The sequence below is a fragment of the Pempheris klunzingeri genome, chromosome 24 (genome assembly GCF_042242105.1).
Source record: "Pempheris klunzingeri isolate RE-2024b chromosome 24, fPemKlu1.hap1, whole genome shotgun sequence".
Classification (NCBI taxonomy): domain Eukaryota; kingdom Metazoa; phylum Chordata; class Actinopteri; order Acropomatiformes; family Pempheridae; genus Pempheris; species Pempheris klunzingeri.
In genome coordinates, this window is record NC_092035.1 from 13242299 (window position 1) to 13265741 (window position 23443).

Consider the following 23443-nt stretch of genomic DNA (forward strand, 5'->3'; position numbering starts at 1 on the left):
TGGCTGTGAACATAATGCCCAGTCACATTGTTTACACACACACACACACACACACACACACACACACACACACACTCAAATGTGTTGTTCAAACAGTGCATTGTAGTCCAATGTCGAACAATGTCCGACAGCATGGTCTCTGCTTACATCTCTATTTATATCCTCCATGCTTTTAAAGGGGTGGACGCAAATTAAAGTGTGCGTGTGTGTTGTGTGTTGTGTGTGTGTGTGTGAGAGTGTGTGGGTGCGTGTTCTTACCCATTGTATCAGTAGTCTGGCTGGCGGCCACACGGAGCACAGGGAGGGAGGAGTCAGAGCGCTGAGAGGAGGTGGAGGGAGAGGACAGAGCTGTGCCGTTCACCTTGGAATCCGTCTGAGACACACACACACACACACACACACACACACACACACACACACACACACACACACACATTAGATACGCCACAAATTGGCAGCCGCACCACACAGCTTAATTAGAGGAGTCAAAAGGGAAGCGAAGTGTGTGTGTGTGTGTGGACGACGAAGGAGTTGGCCTGATCCTGTGTGTCAGCTGTTCCTGGCACTCAGACAGCGTGGAGGAAGCTGCTCTGAGCTCACTGGTGGGAACGTCACATCAACTCTGAGGCTTCGTTTTAAACGTCCAGCCGGTCACTGCAGCATGCGGGTTCACTGCCTTCCTCAGGGGCATTTGTAGCACCAGATGTTAAGCACGGAGAGGCACTCGTAGTATATGTTAGTACACTGTGTGTGTGTGTGTGTGTGTACCTGCTCCAGCAGCTGTCTCAGCCTGTGCAGTTGGGACTCCAGCTGTTTGTTGTGGTCTTCCAGTATCTGCATGCGGGCCTCCAGACGTCCTTTGTGTTGCCGCAGCAGCTTGGCCTCGGCGATGAGCTCGGCGTCGCGCGCGCTCTGCGGCGACACCGGGAGCATCTCCGGGGGCGATGGCAGTGGGGAGAGGCCCTTCCTGTCGTGGGCCTTCTTGAGACGGTCGTACTCGGATTGCAGCTTCCTGCGGCAGGGGGCAGCGGAGGAATCGATGAATTAGCTCTGGCGTATGTGCGAAATGTCAAACACCCACTGCTTAGGAGAACTTCTGTTTTATTAATTATGGAGGGGAAGCTGGGTCACTGCAACAACATAGTGGGAGCTATAAATAAAACAGTAACAGTAAACATTCATCAGTCAGAGTGCATGCATGAGGCAGTCACTTTTTATCCCCCCCCCCCCCAAGCTCCAGCAAAATCCCCTTGTTGGATTGAACAAAGGGAGCTGAGGGGAGGAAGCACACAAGGACTGTGTCTGCACAGGACGTCCAAAGTTCAGAGCGGTTCACAGCTACGCTCTTTATTGATTTATATTTTAGGACATTTGTATTCTTGGACTGATGAAATACAAGGCAGAGGGAAGGACACTGGCACTTGGCTGCCCTCACAAAGTGAATTTTTATGTGGGTCGAAGATTTATATAATTAAATTATAGGCATTTTCAGAGCCCTTTAAACCTTGTCAGCAAGACACATAAATCCAACTTTGCAATTGAAATTAAAAACTTCTTTTTTGTGGCTCAGTGGAATCACTAGAAAACAATACTTAAAGAGTCCTGGTAATAACAGTTTACACTATAAAATTAAAGGTTACCTTCTACACCTAAAGCTAAACTGTCATTTTTGAAAGAGGAAACAATGCAATATTCTTCTTTCAAATTAAGAGTTTGTAAGGATTTATGCACCCTTTCCCATTTGAATACACTCAGATGTTTTACAGCTACACCCTTACTTGGTTTGGAATCGGAATTGCACTGCTCTGTATACATTGTAAATACTTTTATACTTTTACTAATTTTTGTACTTGTGTATGTGTATATATATATTTCTTTTTCTTGTTTTTATATTCTTATATTTCTATTTATGTCTTGTTGGTATATAAGGCCGTGGATTAAAAACACTAATGCTATAATGACACCCACTTGTCTCATCTCATAATTATGACACAAGTCTTAGTAGTGGAGTATCTACCAGACAGAAATGTGTCACTATAGTAATATATCTGGTCATTATGTGGAGGTCCTCTCTCACTATAGCAGTGAGCAGCTTCTCTATTTCCTTTTTGTGTTGCATTGAGGGAAAATAATGAGCACGAGTGGCAAAAATCGACTGTATTCAGTCAACTGTGTGCTTTGAGTATACTTTATTTTGGTAAAGTTCAAGTGTGAATGCAATACACACTGCTACCCTGCTGAGACTCAGTCTGCAGTGTGTTTAGTAGATGCCATTGTCCCACTGTTGTCACTAGTGGCCACAGTTCTTACTCTAAGGACGCCTAAAATTGAATGGAAAGATCCATCCAATCATCTGCCTCTTATTCGTCACCAGCAGGCTAAGCGAGATAGTCCACACATCTCTCTTCACGGTTGCACTTTCCAGCTCCTCCTGGGGGATCCCCAGGCGCTCCCAGGCCAGATGAGATATGTAATCTCTCCAGTATGGTCTGGGTCGACCCCGGGGTCTCCTACCAGTCGGATGCGCCTGGAAAACCTCCAAAGGAAAGCGCCCAGCAGCCTTTGTCGCAACGGAGCAGTGGGTCTACTCCGAGTTCCCTCTAGATGTCTGAACTCCAAACCCTATCTCTAGAGCTGAGCCCAACCAGCCTATGGAGAAGACTCATTTTGCCCTCTTGGATCCGCAACCTTATCCTTTTGGTCACTAGCCCGAGCCTACCCTGACAAATCAAAGGGGTCGCCTGTGGCTCAGCTGCCTCTTCAGCACAATAGTTCAGTCTTAATTACTGCTTGAACATGAACTTCTTCACTTGGGACAACAAGGAGGGGTTCAGAGGGGTTTGTGTGTCCCTGCTGTCAGAAGCAACAGCTCCTGGTAGGGGTCTCCCACGGCAAATGTCCCGGGTGAGGGGGGCAGACTAGGAGCACTTCACAGAGCCCACGTGATTCGACCCAAAAGGAGCAGAGAACTGATGCGGCAGCAGAAGATAACAATAGAGAGATGGGTCGGCTCGCTGACCTGTTCTCCAGCTCCAGGTCGTTGAGGACCCTCTCCAGCTCTCCCTTCTCCTCCGTTTCCATGGAGATGAGGATCTGGGCGGGGCTGCGGGGCTGGCTGAGAGGAGAGCCTTGGTTCAGAGACTGGCAGTAGTGCTGGATCAACATGTGCTCGTCATCGCTGCAAACACGCACACACACACACACACACACACACACACACACCAAACACACAGTTACATAACCACAGAAACGCCAGTGTATATATGCATGTACACACACACACACACACGCACACGGAGGAAAATGGAGAAAAAGAACATCAGCAAGTGAATGAAACGGCAGCAGAGGAACAGGACTGCACCACAGAAGAAGAGTCTAAATCAGAGCAGGGACAGAGAGAGGGCCAGAACTGTCGTTTTTACAACACATTTGTCCTTAACTCCGTTTGCAACGCTGGATTTTCGGAGTGATTCAATTGTCCACGCTCTGCCGACTCTGACCGATCACACACGCAGCCTGTAGTGTTGGGAAGATTTTAATTAGGCCAGGTATTTAGATGCGCTGCGTTCACTGCACTGCTTTCAGCCCAGCCGGTCTCCAATTGTGAATTCTAACGGAGCCGCAGCTACGAGCTGTTTGAAAACAACAAATCTCCTTTAACACGACTGCTGACTTGAAAGTAAAACTCATTATAGGGGGAGTGTGTAGCTCTCTCGGCTCCGGTTTAAAATAGCCTCTAGATGCTTTTCTGCTCATCATTCTCGCTCCATCAACCAAGCTGCTCTTTGAAAGTTATGTGGATGTGTAACACTGGAGCCATTCTTTAATTTTGCAAGTTTAATTACAGGCTTATCTTCGCAGGTCAAACTCCGTGTGCATCCATTACACTTGACAAACTTTGAGCTTTATCGTCCCTGAGGGGCAATTTGTCTTAACAGCCACCCAAATGTAAAAATGCACACAGACAACATGAGGATGCACTAAAATACTTTGACGTATCTGACAAGTGTACACAGACTTTTTGCTGTTTGCCTCTGTGGGATAAAGTCAGATTTTAAAACTAAATCAAGAAATTTAAATAAACATGAATTTGAAATTTAGATAAAGCGGTGACATTATGTTCTCTTCTTTTTTGATTTAATATTCATGAAAGAACAAAAAATACTCTCCGTTTACACTTGCTAATTTCACAGCTCACAAAAATGACTTGCGGGCATCCATCAGGAAGCAAGAGTATAACAAAAAATGCAATCAAACTGCATTATGGGAATTGTTTGGGGGTTTGACCCACTCTGTGGACTAAGAGTCAGGATATCTCAGCTGCTTTGATTTTGTTTCACTCAAACCACCTCCAACTTTGTGGAAAAGTTATATTTAATCAATGAAATATCAAAACTAATTTACAAATGACCACTGTTAGTTAGCTGGTGTTAAATTAATAATGATTTCAAATTGCTGTAACCAGCAAGAATTTCTGCTCGATGTAGTAGAGTTATTGTGCTGCAGGTGATGAGCAACACCACCCCCCCCACACACATTAAATGATTTGGACTGATAAACGAACGGATGTAAACAGGATTTATGAGCTTCAAGGCATCTGGAGGCTCTGGCTGTTTGATTGTTGCAGGAATTTCTGCAGCTTCAGCGCGTATTAAAGAAGAAATGTGTTATCCGGGAATCTGAACCCACTGGTGGGGTGCGCGTGCTGCTTCATAAAATATATAAGGTGAAGCGGAGAAGAGCAAAGCACCAGCGTTTAACTGGGAAGTGCTGCTGCGAAATCAATTCAATCACCGAGATCTGTGGTTGTGCTCGCTGTGAACGCCGCGCCGTCCCGACACCGCTTCATCCACACTTATTTAACCTCTCCGTCACTACATATTTAAGGCTTGCAGAGGAGCTTCGCGCTGACAGACCTTCACGCTGAACTAGGCCAAAACATGCTTTTTGACTGGAATGATATACATTTAGACCAGCTCTAATAATCTTTGCTGGAGTTTTCTGTTCCTCTCTCTGCACCAGGCAAAACATCCTTGTTTGTTCTACTATAAATACGTTTAAGAAAACTGAATCAGAGAAAGCAAATGCACAGTTATAGGAATGGGTTTCAACTGACTGCAAACATATATGCTTACATGAATATTCTCATTACAGAGGAAATATAAAAACAATACGTGCTGATATTACCTGGTAATATCAGGTGTACAAGGATACAGCTATATGGAGACGATGATGCGAACACCACTAAAACCATAACATGAGCTTGTATCCAAAATACTGAGCACAGAGTCATAACGGCTAAACACTTCGTCACTGACGTATATCACAACCAGCCAATGGAAACAAAGAGGACAGAGCCGGTTCACACACACAAGCGAGCCAGTCGGTGAGAGTGAGGCGGTTGGCAAAACAGAAACAAAACAGACAAAAAGCGGTTCTCACATGCTCTCATTGGGTGAGATACTGTCATTCAGATAAGAGCCATTACGATTCTCCATTTCTGCTAACCTGCGGAGGGGGAAGAAACAGAGCAGTCAGTCCCAAAAGCCAAAGGTCGAGCAATTAGCAGATTCTAGGGGGAAAATTCACCTTAAAAACAGAATTCAGGTAGTTCACTAATATGGATGTGGTTCCTCAAGAGTGGAACCTAGTGTGCAGACCTTTGGCCTCATTTGTCCTGTGGTGGGTTACCCACTTCTACTGTACGGAAGCTGGTTTTCACAGAATGTGTTGGAGAAAATGTTGCCATTTTCCCAAAAGGGAGGAAAACGAGTCCCGGTGTCTCCGGTTACACTAATTGTTTGCAAACAGCGGCAGGAATAATGGAGAATTTGGTGATTGTTGCGACTGTTGGGGTTCCTCTGTGTTTGGCATACGTTATTATTTTACTCTTAACAGATGGAACGTTCGACGCCCACACAAAGTCGGCGCGCAGTCCTCTATAGCCATGCTACTTTATTTTATAGTGTTTACAACTGATGCACCACATAGTCAAGCCTCACCTTCAGTGTCTGGCCTCTTTAGATTTTATACACGCTGGCTTGTATTGCCTCGAATACTGCCTTATAAAAGTGGCAGTTGGCAGACCTCTAACATATAATACTGCTATTTGGTTTTCAATTTAATATGACTCACTTGCGTAACTGCCTTTGTGACTGCGATTTACAATAGTCAAATTTATGACGCATAACTTCAAACACTGCAATAATGCTGTATGCAACGTGGGAAGAGCAGAATATTGTGACAAACATATGCTGAAGACGGGGGGGGGGGGCTGCATTAGCAAAGCAGAGCGAATGATCAGACCAAGGACAGACTGAGTGGACAGACATTGGTAAAAATATTAATATTATTAAAAAAATAATGCTGTTTGTTCTTTTTAATCATTTCAAAGAGGTGATTTAATATTCTAGTTTACAGATTGATGTCTGTGCATTATTAGTGGTGCTTCAGGAGATGACCTGGCTCTGCCCAGTAACTGGTTAAAATAACATTAAGATTAAAATAGATTAGTTTTAGCAAAAAAAGAGTCTTTATGCAGCTGGTTAGCTTAGCTTAGCATAAAGAGGAAACAGGGACAGCCTGGCTTTTTTAATTTTTTTTTTTTAAATGGTCTGGGAATCACAAAGAAAATCATTGTACTGGGATGGAGGCAGATAAACAACTATATTCATGGCTGGATACCACGAGAGGAAAGAGAGGGTGTTTTTTTTTTGTAATATGGTTGAACCAATCCTCTAAAAAGAAAAAAATCCTTGGTATTATGTTTGAAGAAACCTCCGTCTGGCCATTAAGACGGGGCGTGTAAACAAACCCCCCGGCTGTGTTGCTCCAACAGATCTATCATGATAAAAGAGCTGCGAGTGAAAAGCCAACGATTTAAATTGCCCCGTCGCTATCTCCACTAGATCAGTTTCCTGGGGGTTGATGTGTCTGCCCAAAAAATAAAGGGATTTTTTTGGGGGCCTTATCAGCACTTGAATAAAAAAAAGCTCGGGGCTTGGCAGCGAGCGTTTAAGCAGATGGACTGTGACAGACTGGCATCTGCCCAGGCCGCTGTACTTGTGCTCATAAGCTGCTGCACGCTACAGAAACAAGAGATAACCTCGCGGTCTGGGGGCCATCGGCTCACTCAAGGCTTAATTATGCTACTTCTTCGCCCTACCACCTTCCTTTAATCTCCTGGATGATATCTGGAATCAGCCACATGTAGACGCGACAGGGGCGGAGAGCGCAAGGCCCGGGGGTGGGGGGGTGGGGGGGAGTGTGACTCAGCATGTGTTTCCGTCAGCATGTGCTACCGTGTTTGTGTGTGTGTGTGTGTGTGTGTGTGTGTGTGTGTGTGTGTGTGTGTTAGCCCAAGGCAACAGTGAGTGGTGTCAAACAGTATCTGGCAGAGATCAAAGCGCGGCCTGTGGCTCAGACCTCACACTGACTCCACTGAGGGCTGCCAACTGTGCCCGACCGACTGATTCAATGACCGATTGATCGACTGCTTGATTGACTCATTGTTTGATTTGACTGCTTCTTGTCCCTCAGCGGTGGGTTTCTGGGAGCGGTTAGGATCACTGCAAACTGAAGGAACACTGAAATGTTTTGGTGAATAAGCTCTGATTGACTCAGCGTGGCGCCGAAGCAATATTGACGGCCTTCCCCTCTTCGGAGCCCAGTATTGATGAAGTTTTTTCGAGCGCACATGCTGGCGCGCTGGATGGTACAAGCAACATCTCAGATGCATTAGCATATGCATATACTGGACTCTCACTGCAGAACGCTTATTCACCAAAAAGTCAATGCATCACTTTATCATGTGTACAAACTCACTTTATGCAAAAGGGATATCTTGACATTTTAGTTCGGCCTTGTACTATTCATCATCTTCACTATTACCTAACTAACACAATCTTTTTAGCACATTCAGCATTTAAACAAATGCTGCTGCTGGCTGTGAGGCAGATGTATGTACTGTTTTTCTTCCGCGTGGAAGCCCCTGCAGTGATCATACGTTAAAGGAAAGACAGGCCTACACACAAAACGGCCAGTGCCTGGTGACAAAAAGACAAAAGGCAAATGTAGCTTGTCAAGGTATCCCATTCTCCATCTCTAAGTAATCAATAAACGTGCATTAACAGCATTGACATACGCAGCCAGAAATATCTGGAATATTGAGTTGTTGTTGCTGTTTAAGGGTACAGGAAACGTTGTTGTAAGAGAAGTTAGACTTGTTGAACAAAACTGGATTTGGAGGTCTGGCTGCTTCTTGTATTTCCACTTCTGGTTGCGGCTGATGGTGGTGAGCTTTCTGTTACTTTCCCACTGGGCGCTATGGGTCCATATCGCCATAGCAACCTCAGACAGTGATTGGTTGTAGTGTGAGGCCTTGAGGTCATCATCATTATTTTTGCCGCCCTCGTAATTTCATTCTTATCTAATCATAACCAGGAAAGTCAGAATAAATAACTGTGATTTTGACTTTATGTAACTTGACTTGCTTCGCACAGTACAGGGGTAATTGCGCTTTTGCGGCTGCCCCGTTGCATCAGCTGAATCTTAACACCAAGAAACCCATTTTCACCAACTTCCCTTCCTCTTAAATGGATGTAATTAATCTTTTGTATACTGCTGTATACATATATATACACACACATGTTAATTCTTTTTCTGTACCCTGCATAAATAAAACTTTCTTACTTACATAATGTGCACACCTACGTGCCATATGGAGGAAACGCTTTTTTTTAAATTAAGTTTCCTGTACCTTTAACTCATCATTATTTGGCTTCTATATGGAACCACATGCCAACAACACAAGCAAAAGGACTGTATACGGCATATGCCTGAAAGGTAGGTTCACATTTTCAATGTTAGCATTTAATAATATTATTCACACTAGACTAGCAAAAATAGACTCACTGGGTTGCGAACAATTTCTCCATCTGTCAAACCATGGTGGGTGAGGAAAACTCTAATTTGTGACTAACAGCACAAAGCTCTTCCAACTTCCACATTTATTAAGTGGCGTGAACGTGTGAATGTTGACCCAAAGTTCCCCAGAAGTGCGTCAGCAAAGAATTAGGGCAACTGCTCCCCTGTGAATTAACGGCTACATGAACACAGCGGGGGGGGGGGGGGGGGACAGACGTCCCAATGCAAGAAGTGTGTGTGCTGTGCTTGAGCATTTTCTCCAAATTCATTATTCCAAATCACATCAATCATCATGTTTCTGGTGTCTGGAAGAGCTCTCTGGAGGAGCCATTATCTGCAGCGCTCGTAGGGCCGAGGGCAGCAGCAGGGAATGCAATAAAAAAAAAAAAAAAAGAAAAAGAAGTGGAGCACGGGGAAGGTTACTTCACCGCGTCCTGTTTGCAACGCAGTGAGTCTAGTGCTTCGAGGTGCTGCTGCTGAATGCTGATAGCATGTTACCGGTTGGCGTAGTGCTCGATCCGAGTATGCGTGTCGTCGTGCGAGAGCTGAGGAGACGACCCGGGCCTGCGACACACAAACACACAGAAAAAGAGAGAGAGAGAGAGAGATTCGTGAATCCAACCAGGAAGGACTCATTAATCCCAGCGCACACGCACACATGCACAAGACACAGGAGAGCTACGAGGGGAGCGACGGTATGAGGCACAGATGTGTGGTGGCGTGAAATGCTCTGTAAATAAGCTCCCTGCTTGTATCCTGCACTCCCGGCTTGGAATACATTTGCCTGTACTTCAAAAGACGAGTCGGATCTGAGATGTCACACCTCGTCTGCTGAGGGAAAGATCAGTATTTTGACATCATTAACCAGGAGCCTCTGAGGATTCTAACAACTTTTCCTGCAGTGTTTTAGTCCTTGAGAAATTATGGGTCGACTCTTTTAAAATCCTGAAAACTTCCCTTTACGGGGGCACCTTGACGTGTGGAAGTTTTATCTGTTAAGAGCCCAAACAGATGAGTTCTCACCACAAAGTCAAGGCGAATGAATAATGAAAAATGTCAGGAGAATCCAAACATTTGGAATTAAAGAGCGCGGTTTGCCATATAACATCCACCCGTGACCCAGTTAAGACTGAGAATGTGCCTCTAATGTCATACTGGAAGTTAACTGGTCTTTGTGCGCAGCTGTCACCGATACGATAAACACCATCGGTCAGAACCGGAGGAGTGACTCATCCTGAATCACAGATCTGCGGGGTGATGTGGGGTCAAGCAGCAGCCAGACACTGTGAGATGTAAACCCACTGCAGCTATATACAGCATGGCACTACATGATGAGTGTGAAATGGGTGGAGGTGAGCGGGGGCGTGTGTGTGTGTGAGTGAGTGAGTGTGAGAGAGAGAGAGAGAGAGAGAGAGAGAGTGAGAATAAGAATGTGTGCATGATTAAAAGAAGAAAATGAAATTGTGTATGTTTGCATGTCTGGAGCAAGATAATGTCAGAACATGAGACTGACAGGAAGTAAATGTACAAGATCAGTGTGTGTGTGTGTGTGTGTGTGTGCGTGTGTGTGTGTGTGTGTGTGTGTGTGTGAGCCAGGTACTCACGCATGGTCTACAGGCCAGAAGTTGATCAGAGTGACAGGACTGCAAGACAAAAAAACATGAGATGATGACACAGGAAGTGGATCGGACACTGCGCAGAGAGGCATGATGGGAGCTGTAGTATGGCGGGCAGCGAGGGAAGGGGAGACCAGACTGGCACGGACAAGACAGACAGCGGGATAACATACGAGTTATAGTGCACAGGAGCACTCACACACACACTCATACAAGTCATACATCAACACTATTGATAAGGTATTGATTACTGATCAATCTGCCTGCTCCAATAAAATACTAATACCTTAATGAGTGCATGTGCTAAGAAGGGAGTGCAGCTTTCGACCCAATACAATCTAGAGGGAGGGTGTGTGTGTGTGTTACAGATATCCATATCTGCCCTACAGCAGTGAACGCTCAGTGTTGCATGAATCATAGTGAGACATTCATCATTCCCCTTTACGTGCCAATACCTCCATTATTATTGATTTGTATGCTGACAGTGTATCTTGAGCCAGTGGTAGCATTAGAGGTTATTTGGATTTCCATAATCATCAATATTCATGACAGAGGCCGACTGAAACATCAGCATGGCTGATATTATCGGCAGGTTATAGCTGATCATAGATATACTGGGGAGTTTATGCAGTGCAGACGCAGCGCTCAGGTAAACAACTGTAGCGTTAGCATCCTTCAGCACTGGTTTGTAGGTAACATTAGCAGCTGCTGAGCCATTTGTTTGTTCCTGTGATGCATTGTGCTCAAAACCCCAGAATCTGTCAGCTCCAGTCCGCTTCATGACGCGAAACCACAAATTTACACGACAAATCCTGCCTCTTTCCTCCAGCTTTCACCTCCACCTTTCCCCGCCTCCCTCAACAACACGCAGCATCGAACACACACTTTGATACGGAGAAACAAACGGAATGTAACGCGAAGGCAGCAGACACACGAGGAGCGCACACGCCGCTGCACAAACACCATCGCGGCCAAATCTGTCGTGACACTGCTTTGCATGCGTGTTTGTCTCAGTGTGTGAGCACGGGTTTGAATTAAATGTCTGTGTGCAGCCAGAGACTTGTGTGTGTGTGTGTGTGTGTGTGTTTGAACGTCCTCCAATTCAGGTCACATTAGTGGGAGTGTCTCTCAGTTTGTAATAAAACCTACTTTCTCTCCCTGTTTGCCCTTGTACGTGTGTGTGTGTGTGTGTGTGTGTGTGACTCACGTTTCCATGTTGTCTCCCTCCAGGATGGTCTGGACAGGCAGGTAGCCCATGCGTGGGTGTTTGGCGAAGTAGCGCTTGGTCCTGAACTTGTTCTTCAGCACCTTGGCAAAGTCCCTGACATCCTCCCCTGATGTAGTCTAGGGAGAGACGGGACACAAAGGTGGCTTTGTTCACTCCATGGGAGTGGGGCACACACACACACACACACACACACACACACACACACAAACACACACCCACCTTTTAGAGCATGCCGCTCGTTTATTTCAAACCCTTTTCGCCTTTATTCGCACATCTAGTGAGCGAAGCTAATGCCCTCTTTGTCAGCTCTGAGTGTGCCATTACAGTTACAAAAAGGAGGAAACAGATTTATGACTCAGGGCTTCACGTCTTTATTTTAGCCCTGGGCCTGCGATACAGAGATCACACTTTAACCCTCCATTTACACTTGATGTACACAGCCTCGGGTCCGCTGCTCCACCGGCAGACGAACAGTGTTTGTTATGTGATGTGGCAAAAAAGTTATTTCATGCCCTCTTTAAAGTTTCCACTGTGGCCCCGCTGTAAAATTCACCGGTTTTTCCACGACTTTCTGTTATTATGTCAGAGATTATCTACGGCCCAGAAAATTGTATTCCTTTCCTGATGCAGCAGTTCTGGGGTTTCTGTTCAGTTCTGCACCGAGCTGGGTTTACTGCAGAGGAGCACCACTGAAACACATTACGTCTTACTGTCTTTGTCACAGGTGACTCATAAGTGAACTCCCATCAGATTTTCTATAGTTTGTCTTTATCTGCAATTGCTGTTGTGTTGAGTTGTGCTTGTGTCTGCTATTCACTCTCTTTTAGCTCTGTTTTTGGTCTCAACCAACACAGCAGTTAAATGCTTCACTAGCCAGTAGCCTTTTTTTTTTTTTTTTTTTGCTTTTTAAATTCTACTGATTACTGGTGATGAATTTAATGTACAAAACATGGAAGTGGTACCAATGTTCTCATTTGACTGTTGGCAAAAATCTAATTGCAAATCACACAATGTTTAACTATTTGTTTGACACAAAAACACTGATTAGTCTGTTAATGCTGCTTCACGGCAGAGCATGTGTTCAAGAAAGCTAATGTGGAAATGTTGCGTCGATGCTAATGCGTCTTGGGAAATGTGTTTTTAATCTACATCTCTACATACTGAGTACAATCATGCTGGATGAAAACAGCAAGAGACATTCGGTTGCGCGGTTGATCAGATCAGTATGGGGAGATGCTGTTGACGACAGCTGAGACAATTAATCAATTAATTAGCGTCCATTTGGATGAAATGATCCATCAGCGCCTTTTTTACAGCGAGAATGACAAAACTCGATTCGTTCCCGCTTCTCAAATGTGACGAGTTAACGTGCGGGAGCCAAGAGACAATGTATAATGCTGGGAAATGCATTCACACTCTTTACTCTGTGCAATATTAATTTACTGAGGCGAGCTTTTGGACAGACTGCAGAGCTCGGAGCGTGCCGATCTTTTTGACAGCGAGTCTGGCACCTTAAAATTCACATCTTCATGGTTTTCATTTACATTTCATTTACACTTTGCAGAGCAAGAATATATGAATGTGTGTATTCATACCGGAGTGCAGTACTCAACCATGGGGTACTGCATCTTATGTCCCTTGGCAACGCGACCGGAGAAGAAGCAGCTTTGGCAAATGTCATAGTTGAAATGTTTCAGACTCCGATATCTGGGCAGAGAGAGAGAGAGAGAATGGAGGTCAAGAAATCAAAGACAAGGGGAGAAGGAGAGAAGAGAAGTGGGAGGAGTGTATAGAAAAGACAAATAGGGCAAGAGAGCAAAGAGGAAGGTGGGGAGGCAGAAACAGCACAAAAAAAAAGGGAGAGAATCAATAAAAGAGGGGAATTTACAGCTCTGCTTTCTCCAGGGTAGGAGTAGTTAAAATTCTTTCAGCCCCGTTCCTAAATGAGAAATTTATTCTCTAGCCCTGGAACTCTTCATTAAAATTTATCACCGCTCTTGTCATGAAGGGGCCCACCAACAACAGAGCAGACACAACACCCTGTTCGGGTCCCAACCTCGGGGTTAAAAAAAAAAAAAAAAAAAAGAAAAGAAAAACAGCCTCCTGGGCTTCACCACTATTTTAAGAGAGGAGGTTACAAATATGACTGCAGTTCTGTCATTCTAATCATATCATCAATCATTCATACGTACAAGTGGGCTGTTTTACTGCCCTGCTGCTGCTGTTGAATTAGATTAGGTTCACAATGTTTTTCACAGCCAGAGCTCCACTCTGGTGACACAAAGCGATCTCATTGATCAAATGGATGAAGCTAATGTGTTTATACTGGAATAATAAGCCCAACAAAAAGCTTGGTAGTCTCGCGACAGGCCCTCACGCAAACACATCTCTGTATAGAGCCTCATGGGAGCAGACAATGTGATAAGAAATATAGAACTCTGAGCAACATGTCAATTTGTTATCAGCACAACTACTTTTAACAGATGCTAAAGTTTCGTGTCACTTGGTACCATGATACAGAAAAAAAAAAGCCTTGTGGAGCCAACCGGGGAGCTGGGGAGCCACCTCTCTTTTTCCAATTGTTCCTGTGTGTGTGTGTAATACATGAAAAGAAAGATGAAAATCCCACTTCTCTTCTCCTACTGTTTAAATAAAGAGCACTACAAGGACGCTCCCTCTGCTTCGACAATGAAAAGCTCTTCTGTGTCGGAGAAACAGACGACGGTGACGCATAAATTATTCAAATCTTTAAAAGAACATATACAGCCAATGGGATGTATGCCGTACATTAAACACTGATAGATTAAAACTTTATTTCACAAAGCCCAGAAGCCAAAGATCTGAGCGTGCGGTCGCTTTCATTCGGGCATCACTGACAATGAAATGAGTATAGTTTTATTGGCCTCTATGTAATGAGATGAAGCAGAAAATACTCTATGGAAAAATGGCTCCCATTCATTTCAAATCATTTCTTTTCATTAGACATTCGATGTGAAGCAAAAGGTGCATCACATATGGAAAAATTCACCACATTCGAACGGCGGCGCGACTCTACCGACCTGAATCCGATGATGGGACACTCCTTGCAGATGTTGCACTTGGCCTGGTGCTTGGCGGTCTCGGCGGCAGCCACACGGTGCAGGACGGGTAGCCACACCATCGACTGGGGCTCCAGACGCATCCAGTCCAGGAACATGGCCGCTTCCAGCTCAGGTTTGTTGTTGGCCTGAGGAAGATGGACTCACAGTGAGCATGGTTTGGAAACAAAACAAAAAAGGGTTTCAACATGATCGATTACACGGATTTAAATCCCCTTTGTGGAAAGGTTTTGAGAACATTTTTCCATCTTATCATCTAGGTAGCTCCGGCTCTTTGCTTGAAGTGGTGCGTGTTTGACTGAGAAAGAAACTTAAAAAAAAATCTCCTTTGGTTTCACAGTGAGCCAGAGGACTCTGGTAAATATTTCATGTGTTTTGATTTTTTTCAGTTGTGAAGCGGAAAGAACAACCTTGAATGTTATTTTGTGAAAACACTGGCAAATTTGACTAAGACTCTGCTACAAGGACTTTTACTTAGAACTGCACCGTGCTACCATTTTATTATCTAATGAATAAATCTGGCGATATTCTGGATTTTCTTGTGGTCCCCAAATCCCATAAAACCAACAAAGAACATATCTACTAACAATACCGCGTGTGTGTCGACGCCTGATATATCCGCTTCCTCTGTGCCAAAGAGCTTTATTGTTGTCACAGATCTATTAAAAACACATCTATGAGCCACACTGGTGCACTGGGTGACATGTTCCTCAACATACACACTGTGGTTCATATTGACTCAGCCCCACGTGCACCATCCAGCCACAAAATTACTCAATAAAGCACCAAATGTGGATTAATCCGCTGCTGAAAATAGTCCCCAAAGTATTTCCTCCAACAGTGAGCCGCTGTTGCAGGATATTAGTGAACCTATTTCACATCTCCTTCTCTAAATAAAAGAGTTGGACATAGACCATACTGGCTTTATCCGTCCCTTTCCCATCAGTAGGGACTCTGGGAACTTCAGGGTTTTGGAGTTTCCATAGAATTGCTCCCCCCCCTCCACATCTCCCTCTGTATGTCTCTCTCACACCCACATGCACACTGAGTCCTCGCAGGAAGCAGCTGGACTGACGCTGAGCCATCTCCAGCTTTAGGTCTAGATAAGATTAGTCCACCTGGTGTGTGTGTGTGTGTGTGTGTGTGTGTGTGTGCCCATTATCTATCAACATACTCACATCATCAGCTGAGATAAAATAAAAAGTCTTTTGTCGGTGACAACAAAATTGAAATTAGCGGTGACTGCCACCGGTGCCTGGAAGATAATCTATACCTATTATGTATATTTACACAGTCTGCAAGGATTCCTCAGATGTTTTCATTTCATCTAATGTCGCTGAAAAGATTTGCGGCGCTCAGAGATGCAAACAATCAAGGAATCAGACTATTACAGTTGCAAAAACACACCAAACAAACTTCACGTTGACAGCTCACGGATATCAGCGTGGGTATTAGTGGCGCTGTCAATCAGTGTGTGTAATAAAATGTCTTCAATAAAATCAAACGAAGCAGGTAGGCAGGAGGTGACACGCAGTGATTTTGATTACAGGGGACTGTGATTATCTCCACAAATCACAATTTGATGCTTGCTACGCCTGTCAAGCTTTCCATTCTTGACTGCTACACACGCACTTCACAGTGATAACGGTGGCAGATTATTTACCTCTGAATTCTTAGTCATTTTTGAACCAGTGGGTCTTCCATTCCTGGCAGAAATGACAGCTGCCGTTGCAACTCTAGGTAGATAACTGATTGAGCTAATGTTTAACAAAAGAAAAAGGTATTTAAAGTCAACTAACCACTGTGTGAACGCAGCACTATCTCAGATCCCGACTTTGGCTGGGGTTGCTGAAGTTTTAACTTTTCACTTTACTGGACTGTCAATTGATCCTGGTTCCAGTTTATCCATTATCTGTTTTTTCGGGCTAAATCCAGTAATTCTGTCACTTCAATGCCCAAAATCTGTGAAAAATCTTGACATTCCTTGATATACTACCCTTCCAATCTACACGAGGAAGTCAGCACTAGCAGAAATAACACCACTTCAGCGCTAAGCTATGAATGGACAATTGTTATTCGGGGGAGGGTTTTAGCATATTTTAGCAAAATTCCCTTTTGAACACACGACAATGGTTTCACTTTCTGAACACATTTGAGGAAAAGAGCTAAATTCCATGTCCAAAGCAGGGACTTTAAAACGTGAAAATGCTGGATCATCTTTTGGAGATCGGGGATAATCCAGTCAGACTGCAATTACTGGAACCCTCGTGTGTATGTTGGATTTGCTGCTTGTTTTGTGGCTCAAACGCTGATGCCGCCGGCACCCAAAAATAAAGAAACACAAAGTGCACGCTGATCTGGAGAGCAGGTGACTTTCCTTTCCTTGCTTCTCAGTGCTGTCAGACACTTTATCATTTTAAGGCCCATGTGCAGGTAGATATATATATATATACGGTGTTCTTTCTGTCTTATTTGTTTGAGATTTTACTCCCTCGCTTTTCCATAAAAACGGCCATGTTTCCATTCCAGCAACATCTCTGCAGCTGTCAGAGATCATTTGTTCGATCGGCTGCAGGCTGTCATTCACTTACTTCTCCTGCCCGAACTTCACACTCACACACACACACACACACTCACAGGCCCTGTTTACCTGAGTCTTTGATGCACTTGTTTTTATCGATGTTTTGCCCTTTATTTTCTGCAAAGCTCTTAGTGACAATCCAGTTTCTTTCTATAAATAAACCTGATGTAAACAAACACTCGGATCCTCTGTGGGAAAATGTGGCCTTCATCTTTAGGGCCTCGGGCATCGGTGGTAACAGACACGCGGGCAATCGCAGCATTTGACATTCCTGCTGCTGTTAGCGTGTGTGCTCATTATGGCCGTCTATGACGGCCGTCTAGAAAGTCGAACCAGAAGCTGCACTGTGTCACGTACAAACTGGAAGCAGCTGCGGACGGAGGGCTCGATGTTGGAGCCGCCGAAGGAGGCGACCTCGCCGAGCTGCCGGGGGATCTGGATGGAGTCGTGGAGTAGGAGGCCCAGGCGACGCTGGTCACAGAAACCTGTCGCGCTGGCAACCTGTCTGAACAAGACTGGAGGAGAGAGGAGACCAATGGGTGAGGAAAAACACTGGCATGCATCAGAAAGACTATTTTCATGTTGCCAGGAGCCCAAAAATCCCTTCTATTACTGCGTAAGTATTACTCACATCTGTATTTATCCTCCAGGTGAGCCTTGCAGAGTGAGATGATTCCAGTTTTGAATGACAAAGTTCGAATCTTTCCAGTGCGACCACTGTTGTGGAACAACACAACATGTTAGAGAATGTTAAATGTAATGGAAATAATGGAAACTCATCTGCGCGTGTGTGTGTGTGTGTGTGTATCGTACGTGTCGTAGACGTTGAGCAGCCAGTTGAGGCACATGTCCACACACAGCGGGACGTTGACCAGGTGGGAGTGGCTCTGCTCCAGCCGCTGGTACAGGCTGGTCAGACAGGTGACCAGCTGGGAGATGTCCAGCAGCTGCTCGTTCTGCTTCAGGCCGTGCTGGTCGAACACCTCGCACGCCATCGGCATGCTCAGCAGGTCCACTGGCGACACAGAGAGAGGAGGACGGTCGGTTAGCAGACGCACACACACACACACACACACACAGCTGAGGCGGTGGCGGCGGCTCCTGTCGCTGAGCTCGAGCAGTCAAACCAAACGCTCCATGTTCAAAGTGTCCTCAAGGACGGCAGCAAGAAGGCGACTTCACCCAGGGGATCAATAAAGCCTCACATTATTCATCTTAATTATTCACTGAGTCCACTAAAGGACAGGGAGAGGGGGGGTTCAATATTGAGAAAAGGCCAAACACTCACAAATGATCCTGGCAGGGTCATTATGTCGACTGAAGGTAAAATAATCTCATCTACAAATGTGCAGTGTACAGCACTTGAATTGATGAGTTGGATTTTTAAATGTTCTTTTATAGACACGAGCTCTGATTAGAATCTGCCGGCGGTGATTCTACGATCCTGTCTTGCAAGTTTACACTGTTGTGACTTTGGCTGATGCGAGGCGTCCACATTTGTGTGGCTTTTTTTCAGGCCCTGACGAGTCAGACATGGCGGAAAATTCAGAAAAATCTGAGTTTCCCCATCTGTAATTAGAATCGGATGTTGTCAGCAACCTGTAATAATAAGAACTCGGACGTGGTGTGAGTGAAACAGGTCGTGTCTTGTGCTCCAGCTGCAGGGCATTCCAAAAATGTGCCGTCCATCTGAGCGACCGTCCTGCTGCCCTCGGTGAACAAGGCTGTTGTTGTTGTTAAAGAACAAAAAGGTGAAGGTGAAGCCGGTTGCTGATTCTGTAAGATGCGAGGGCCTCTGCATCCGCTCGGATAAAGTCCAACGCTTAGCCTCCTTTTAGCTCTGTTTTTGCCGCTAAGTGCTCCACCATGCTCACCAGCTGACTGATAACTGTGTCTGGGTGCTTTTTTTACTGAGCGTTCAAGCAGAGCGTGAAATCAATTTTAGAGGCGGCGCAATTGCATACAAAGTCAATGAAAAGATGCAATTAGACAGACACACTCCCACGCAGGCACAATCTACACAGATGGCGTGTATGTTGCTATCTGGCTAAAGGCTAACTTACTGGTGGTGCGTTAGCGGTCCAGCGATCAAATCTGCTTCGCTTTCCGCCTGAATGCACCGTTAAAAGCTTTTCCACTGAAAGCCTGTGAAAGATGCTGATGGGAGCGGTGGGAGTGAACCGAAACCTAAATAATGAGCTGAAAGAGGCTAAAACACCGCAGAGTGAGGTGATAATTCTCTGTGGATTTGTCATTTCTTTTCTTCTTCTAATACATATATTTATTTTTTATTTTTTTGCACATTATACTTGCACTATCCTTTTAAATTATTCTTCTGTACGTTGCCTTCTTTTTTTATATCTATAATTGTTTTTTATAATTGTTGTGTTACCCCCATGTTCTTACTGTGCACATGATAAATAAACATCTTGAATCTTGAATCTTGTTGAAAAAGGGTTAAGGTGTCTATATCTTGATTTAATGACTGATATACATTGTGCTGCTGTATCCAAAAGCACAGTATTGACAGTGATGTGCCGTTATTTTAAGGCAAAAAGAAATCCAGGAATGATAAAAAAGAGGTTGTGGGAAGAAGACAAAGAAGAAGAAATAGGAGAGTCATAGTAAAAAGGAAGAAATGCCCATGAAGTCTGCTCTTGGGAATAATGTGAGCAAAGGGTCAGGGAGACAAAAAAAGACGGCCCTCTCGAGGGTTAATCACTAAATCTGTTCTTTTTTATTTTTAGAAAGCCTTCATAACATAAATACTGCTTTTTTCGTGCTGTACGGCTGCAGCCAGCTCTTCGCCTCAAAACATATCGCACACATAACTGCTCGTGGGCGGCTCACACTCCACAGATTCGCCGGAGAGACGAGAGGGATGAGTAAACACACATATGGACGCACAAGCGTACAGTAGAGGCAAAGACGGCCAGTCGAGAAGAGCTGAGGAGGAGGAAGGGGAAAAAAAAAAAAAGAATACACAAAGGAGAGAGGGAAGACGGTGGAGGAGAAGAACGGCGTGGCAAATGAGGTGAACTTAAAAAAAAAAAAAAAGAGCTGGAGGAAAAGAAAGAACAAAAGGAGGAGTGTAGGAGGAATGGGATACAATGAAAAGAACACTCATGAGCGTACTTGAAGCAAATGAGAGCCCCCACCCCCCCCCCTTTGTGACACACATACAGGAGAGGTATATACATGAAGAGTCTATATACAGAGGGAGCACTTACAGCAGAGAGCTTTCTGCAGGCGCCTGAGCTTCATGGCTGTGCGGTAGGCCGAGAATCGAACGTTGTTCAGGTCGGCTAAAAGAAAGAGAAGACCAAACAGAGTTAGAGACAGAGCTTTGGCTCAGCCGAAGCAAACGGCCTTGCCGTTTTGTTCGCTGCACGCATTATGTAGTGGAGCAATTCGTGGCTTCATGGGAGGTGCACAGGTTCGAGTTAAACTGACAGAGAGACAAAGAGTGTGTGCGAGAATGAGCATCTCACCCAGAGACTGGTACAGCTCGGCCATCTTGGGATGATCCCAGCATGTTGTCTGGGTCTGGTGGCTGGAAAGGGACAAACAGACAGGACGGTCAGAAACATGTGGGGCTGTGTGACACGGTGATACGCCGCATATCGCGCGATGATGCCGTGTTTCAAATCACACTCTTCATGGCAATATTTTTGGTCATTTAGGTGCTTTTTTGCTCTTCCGCATTGCGCAGATGAAGCCCCGGAAAACGGCACCGATGAAACAAACCGAGAGAAAACAGACGGACTCCGACCAGCAGAGACAAGATGAGGAGCTCATACCTAAAAGAGGGGCTACTTCTGCGGCACGGACATGGTTTGGGTATAAAAAGTGTGACAGAAAAACGAACAATACAGTATATACAGTATAGCACATTGATATGTATATTTTGTCACATGCCTGGGTGAAAATTTGCACTAATGTTGTAAATAAAAACTGTAAGAACAATAAGAACTGTTTATTGAACCGCTCAGCTGTACTTTATAGTATAAAGTGCACCTATTTCTCTGGCATTATGTAAGTTTATCTAGTGACCCCCTTATGGAAATCAGCTGGTGGAGATCCCTCTATGCAGATGACAGATGACTAGTCCCCTTTGAAAGACTTGATACAAAATGTGACACAATTAGCGGAAAATAAATAGCGTAAACTGACACCATTTCCACGGGAGACGTGGCATTTGTTTCATCTTTGATAAGCTTTGTAAGACGCTTAAAAGACTTTTGTTTTATTCCACCTTATTATATATTTACGCTTGTCACATTAGAACGTGGCAAAAAAGGGTTCTCACAGTTTTTCCTTCCTCAAAGGGTTCATCTCGTTCTTTACAGAAAGGAATTCAGATGCCTGCATGTAGGGATTAAACTGTTGTTTTAAAAAAAAAAATCTGTAGTTGCACATTTAGAGGAATGTCACAGATTTCAAAATGCTCATCAAGAACTCATACTAACAGGAGATCTGACTGCTGGTTTTATACTATTGACGTAGGAAAGCCTCTAGATAGTTTTATGTAAAACAGCGAGGTAAATATTTAGACACATGCCTTTCAAAACCAGCATAAGATCTAATGCCAGCGACTGTGCCTTCATGAAAAACCAAAAGGAGATGGAAAGTCCTTTTGGGCAACACTGAAATGAATCTCAGTCGCTGGTGAATTACATCAGCTTCCCCCAAATCCCACACTATGACATTAATCCTGTTGTTTGTCTGTTTCTCCCCTCCATCTCATAATCTTCGAAAATGACATCCCACTGTGGAACAAAACCTCGCACACTCCAGAGGGGGAGGAAGAGGGATGGATGGCTGCTGTGTCATTCTCCCCTCACACTTTCTCTCCTCGTGACTGCTGCTCGCCACTCACGGGAGACTCGGGCTGTGTGTGTGTGTGTGTTTGTGTGTGTGTGTGTGTTCAAGACAAACAGAGTGAAAAGTGTGTGTGTGTGATTTACGCCGTCAAAACTGCAAATGACAGATATGGGTATTTTTCTTCATGTACCAGCATAATAATAAACAATGATGACATTCAAAGAATTCATGCTGCTAGTTTGAGATCTCGGACGTTCTTATTATTCCGGCTCCTTTTGAATTTTGTCCCGTGCGCTGTCCCGTTATTGTGTTTCTGTCTACTCGCAGGTCAGAACTAATTAACCGAGTTAACTTCCTTGTGACCCGCCACACTTCACTTGGTGAAATAAAGCACTGATGACACACAGGACAATGAGGCTGTCAGGGGGGAATGGGCCTGAAGACTCGGAAGATGACACCCATAAGAAATGGACAAAAATAAATCGGAACATGCCGGATTAACCTGCTACAGGGGTCCAGGGCACAAATGAGCAGCTTGGCCCATATCAGCCTCCCACTCCTCCACTCTCTATGAACTGTGTACAGTTTTTAAAACAAACAACTCATTGCTGACTGCTATGAGCTTTAATTATGAATGTAAAAATTGAATGTAATATTTGGTTTACACAGATTGCGATTTGCCTCGTGGCTTTAATTTCTTTGCACAAAAGTTAAATACTTAATACTGAATTAATGGAATTAAAACATTTTACTTTGAAACCATCAATCTGAATTTATTTGAATTCCTCTCAGGATGCTTCCTGTGGTGCAATTTCAGAAAGTTCTTTTTTTCCCCCCCCTCAACAAACTATTAAACTATTAAACAAAACTAAAATATTCAAAAAGCTGCAGTCAAATTTCTTTAATCCAACAGGTCATTTTCAGATCTGAATCGAGTAAAAACAGGAACAGATTGCTAAGATTGAACCGGTGAAGCTCAGAGACCAAAACTGAAGATGTGTGACGGTGCGTTCTGTTCTCGTGTCTTCGTCACAAATTGTAGCGTACGAGCATAGGAGGTGTCTGCAAAAGGTCACATTTCCCTGCTGCTTATTTGTTGCTTTATTACCTTAAATATGGTGTCGGTGCTGCAGCTGTACACAAGCCAGCTCCCTCCATATGTCCTCCCGAC

At 44.5% G+C, this 23443-nt stretch overlaps 1 protein-coding gene across 1 annotated transcript in view; it reads right to left on the reverse strand.

Annotated features, from left to right (window-relative positions):
* Positions 1-23443, reverse strand: part of dmd (dystrophin) — a 242792-nt gene that overhangs the window by 3220 nt on the left and 216129 nt on the right. The window contains exons 67-80 of the mRNA XM_070855842.1: positions 20940-21001; positions 20679-20753; positions 18262-18463; positions 18080-18165; positions 17806-17963; positions 14829-14995; positions 13365-13476; positions 11749-11885; positions 10530-10568; positions 9424-9489; positions 5443-5508; positions 3020-3178; positions 769-1012; positions 259-373 (exon numbers count right to left, since the gene is read on the reverse strand). Of these exons, the coding sequence (XP_070711943.1) occupies positions 259-373; positions 769-1012; positions 3020-3178; positions 5443-5508; positions 9424-9489; positions 10530-10568; positions 11749-11885; positions 13365-13476; positions 14829-14995; positions 17806-17963; positions 18080-18165; positions 18262-18463; positions 20679-20753; positions 20940-21001 (1688 nt within the window). The remainder of the gene's footprint in view (positions 1-258; positions 374-768; positions 1013-3019; positions 3179-5442; positions 5509-9423; positions 9490-10529; positions 10569-11748; positions 11886-13364; positions 13477-14828; positions 14996-17805; positions 17964-18079; positions 18166-18261; positions 18464-20678; positions 20754-20939; positions 21002-23443) is intronic.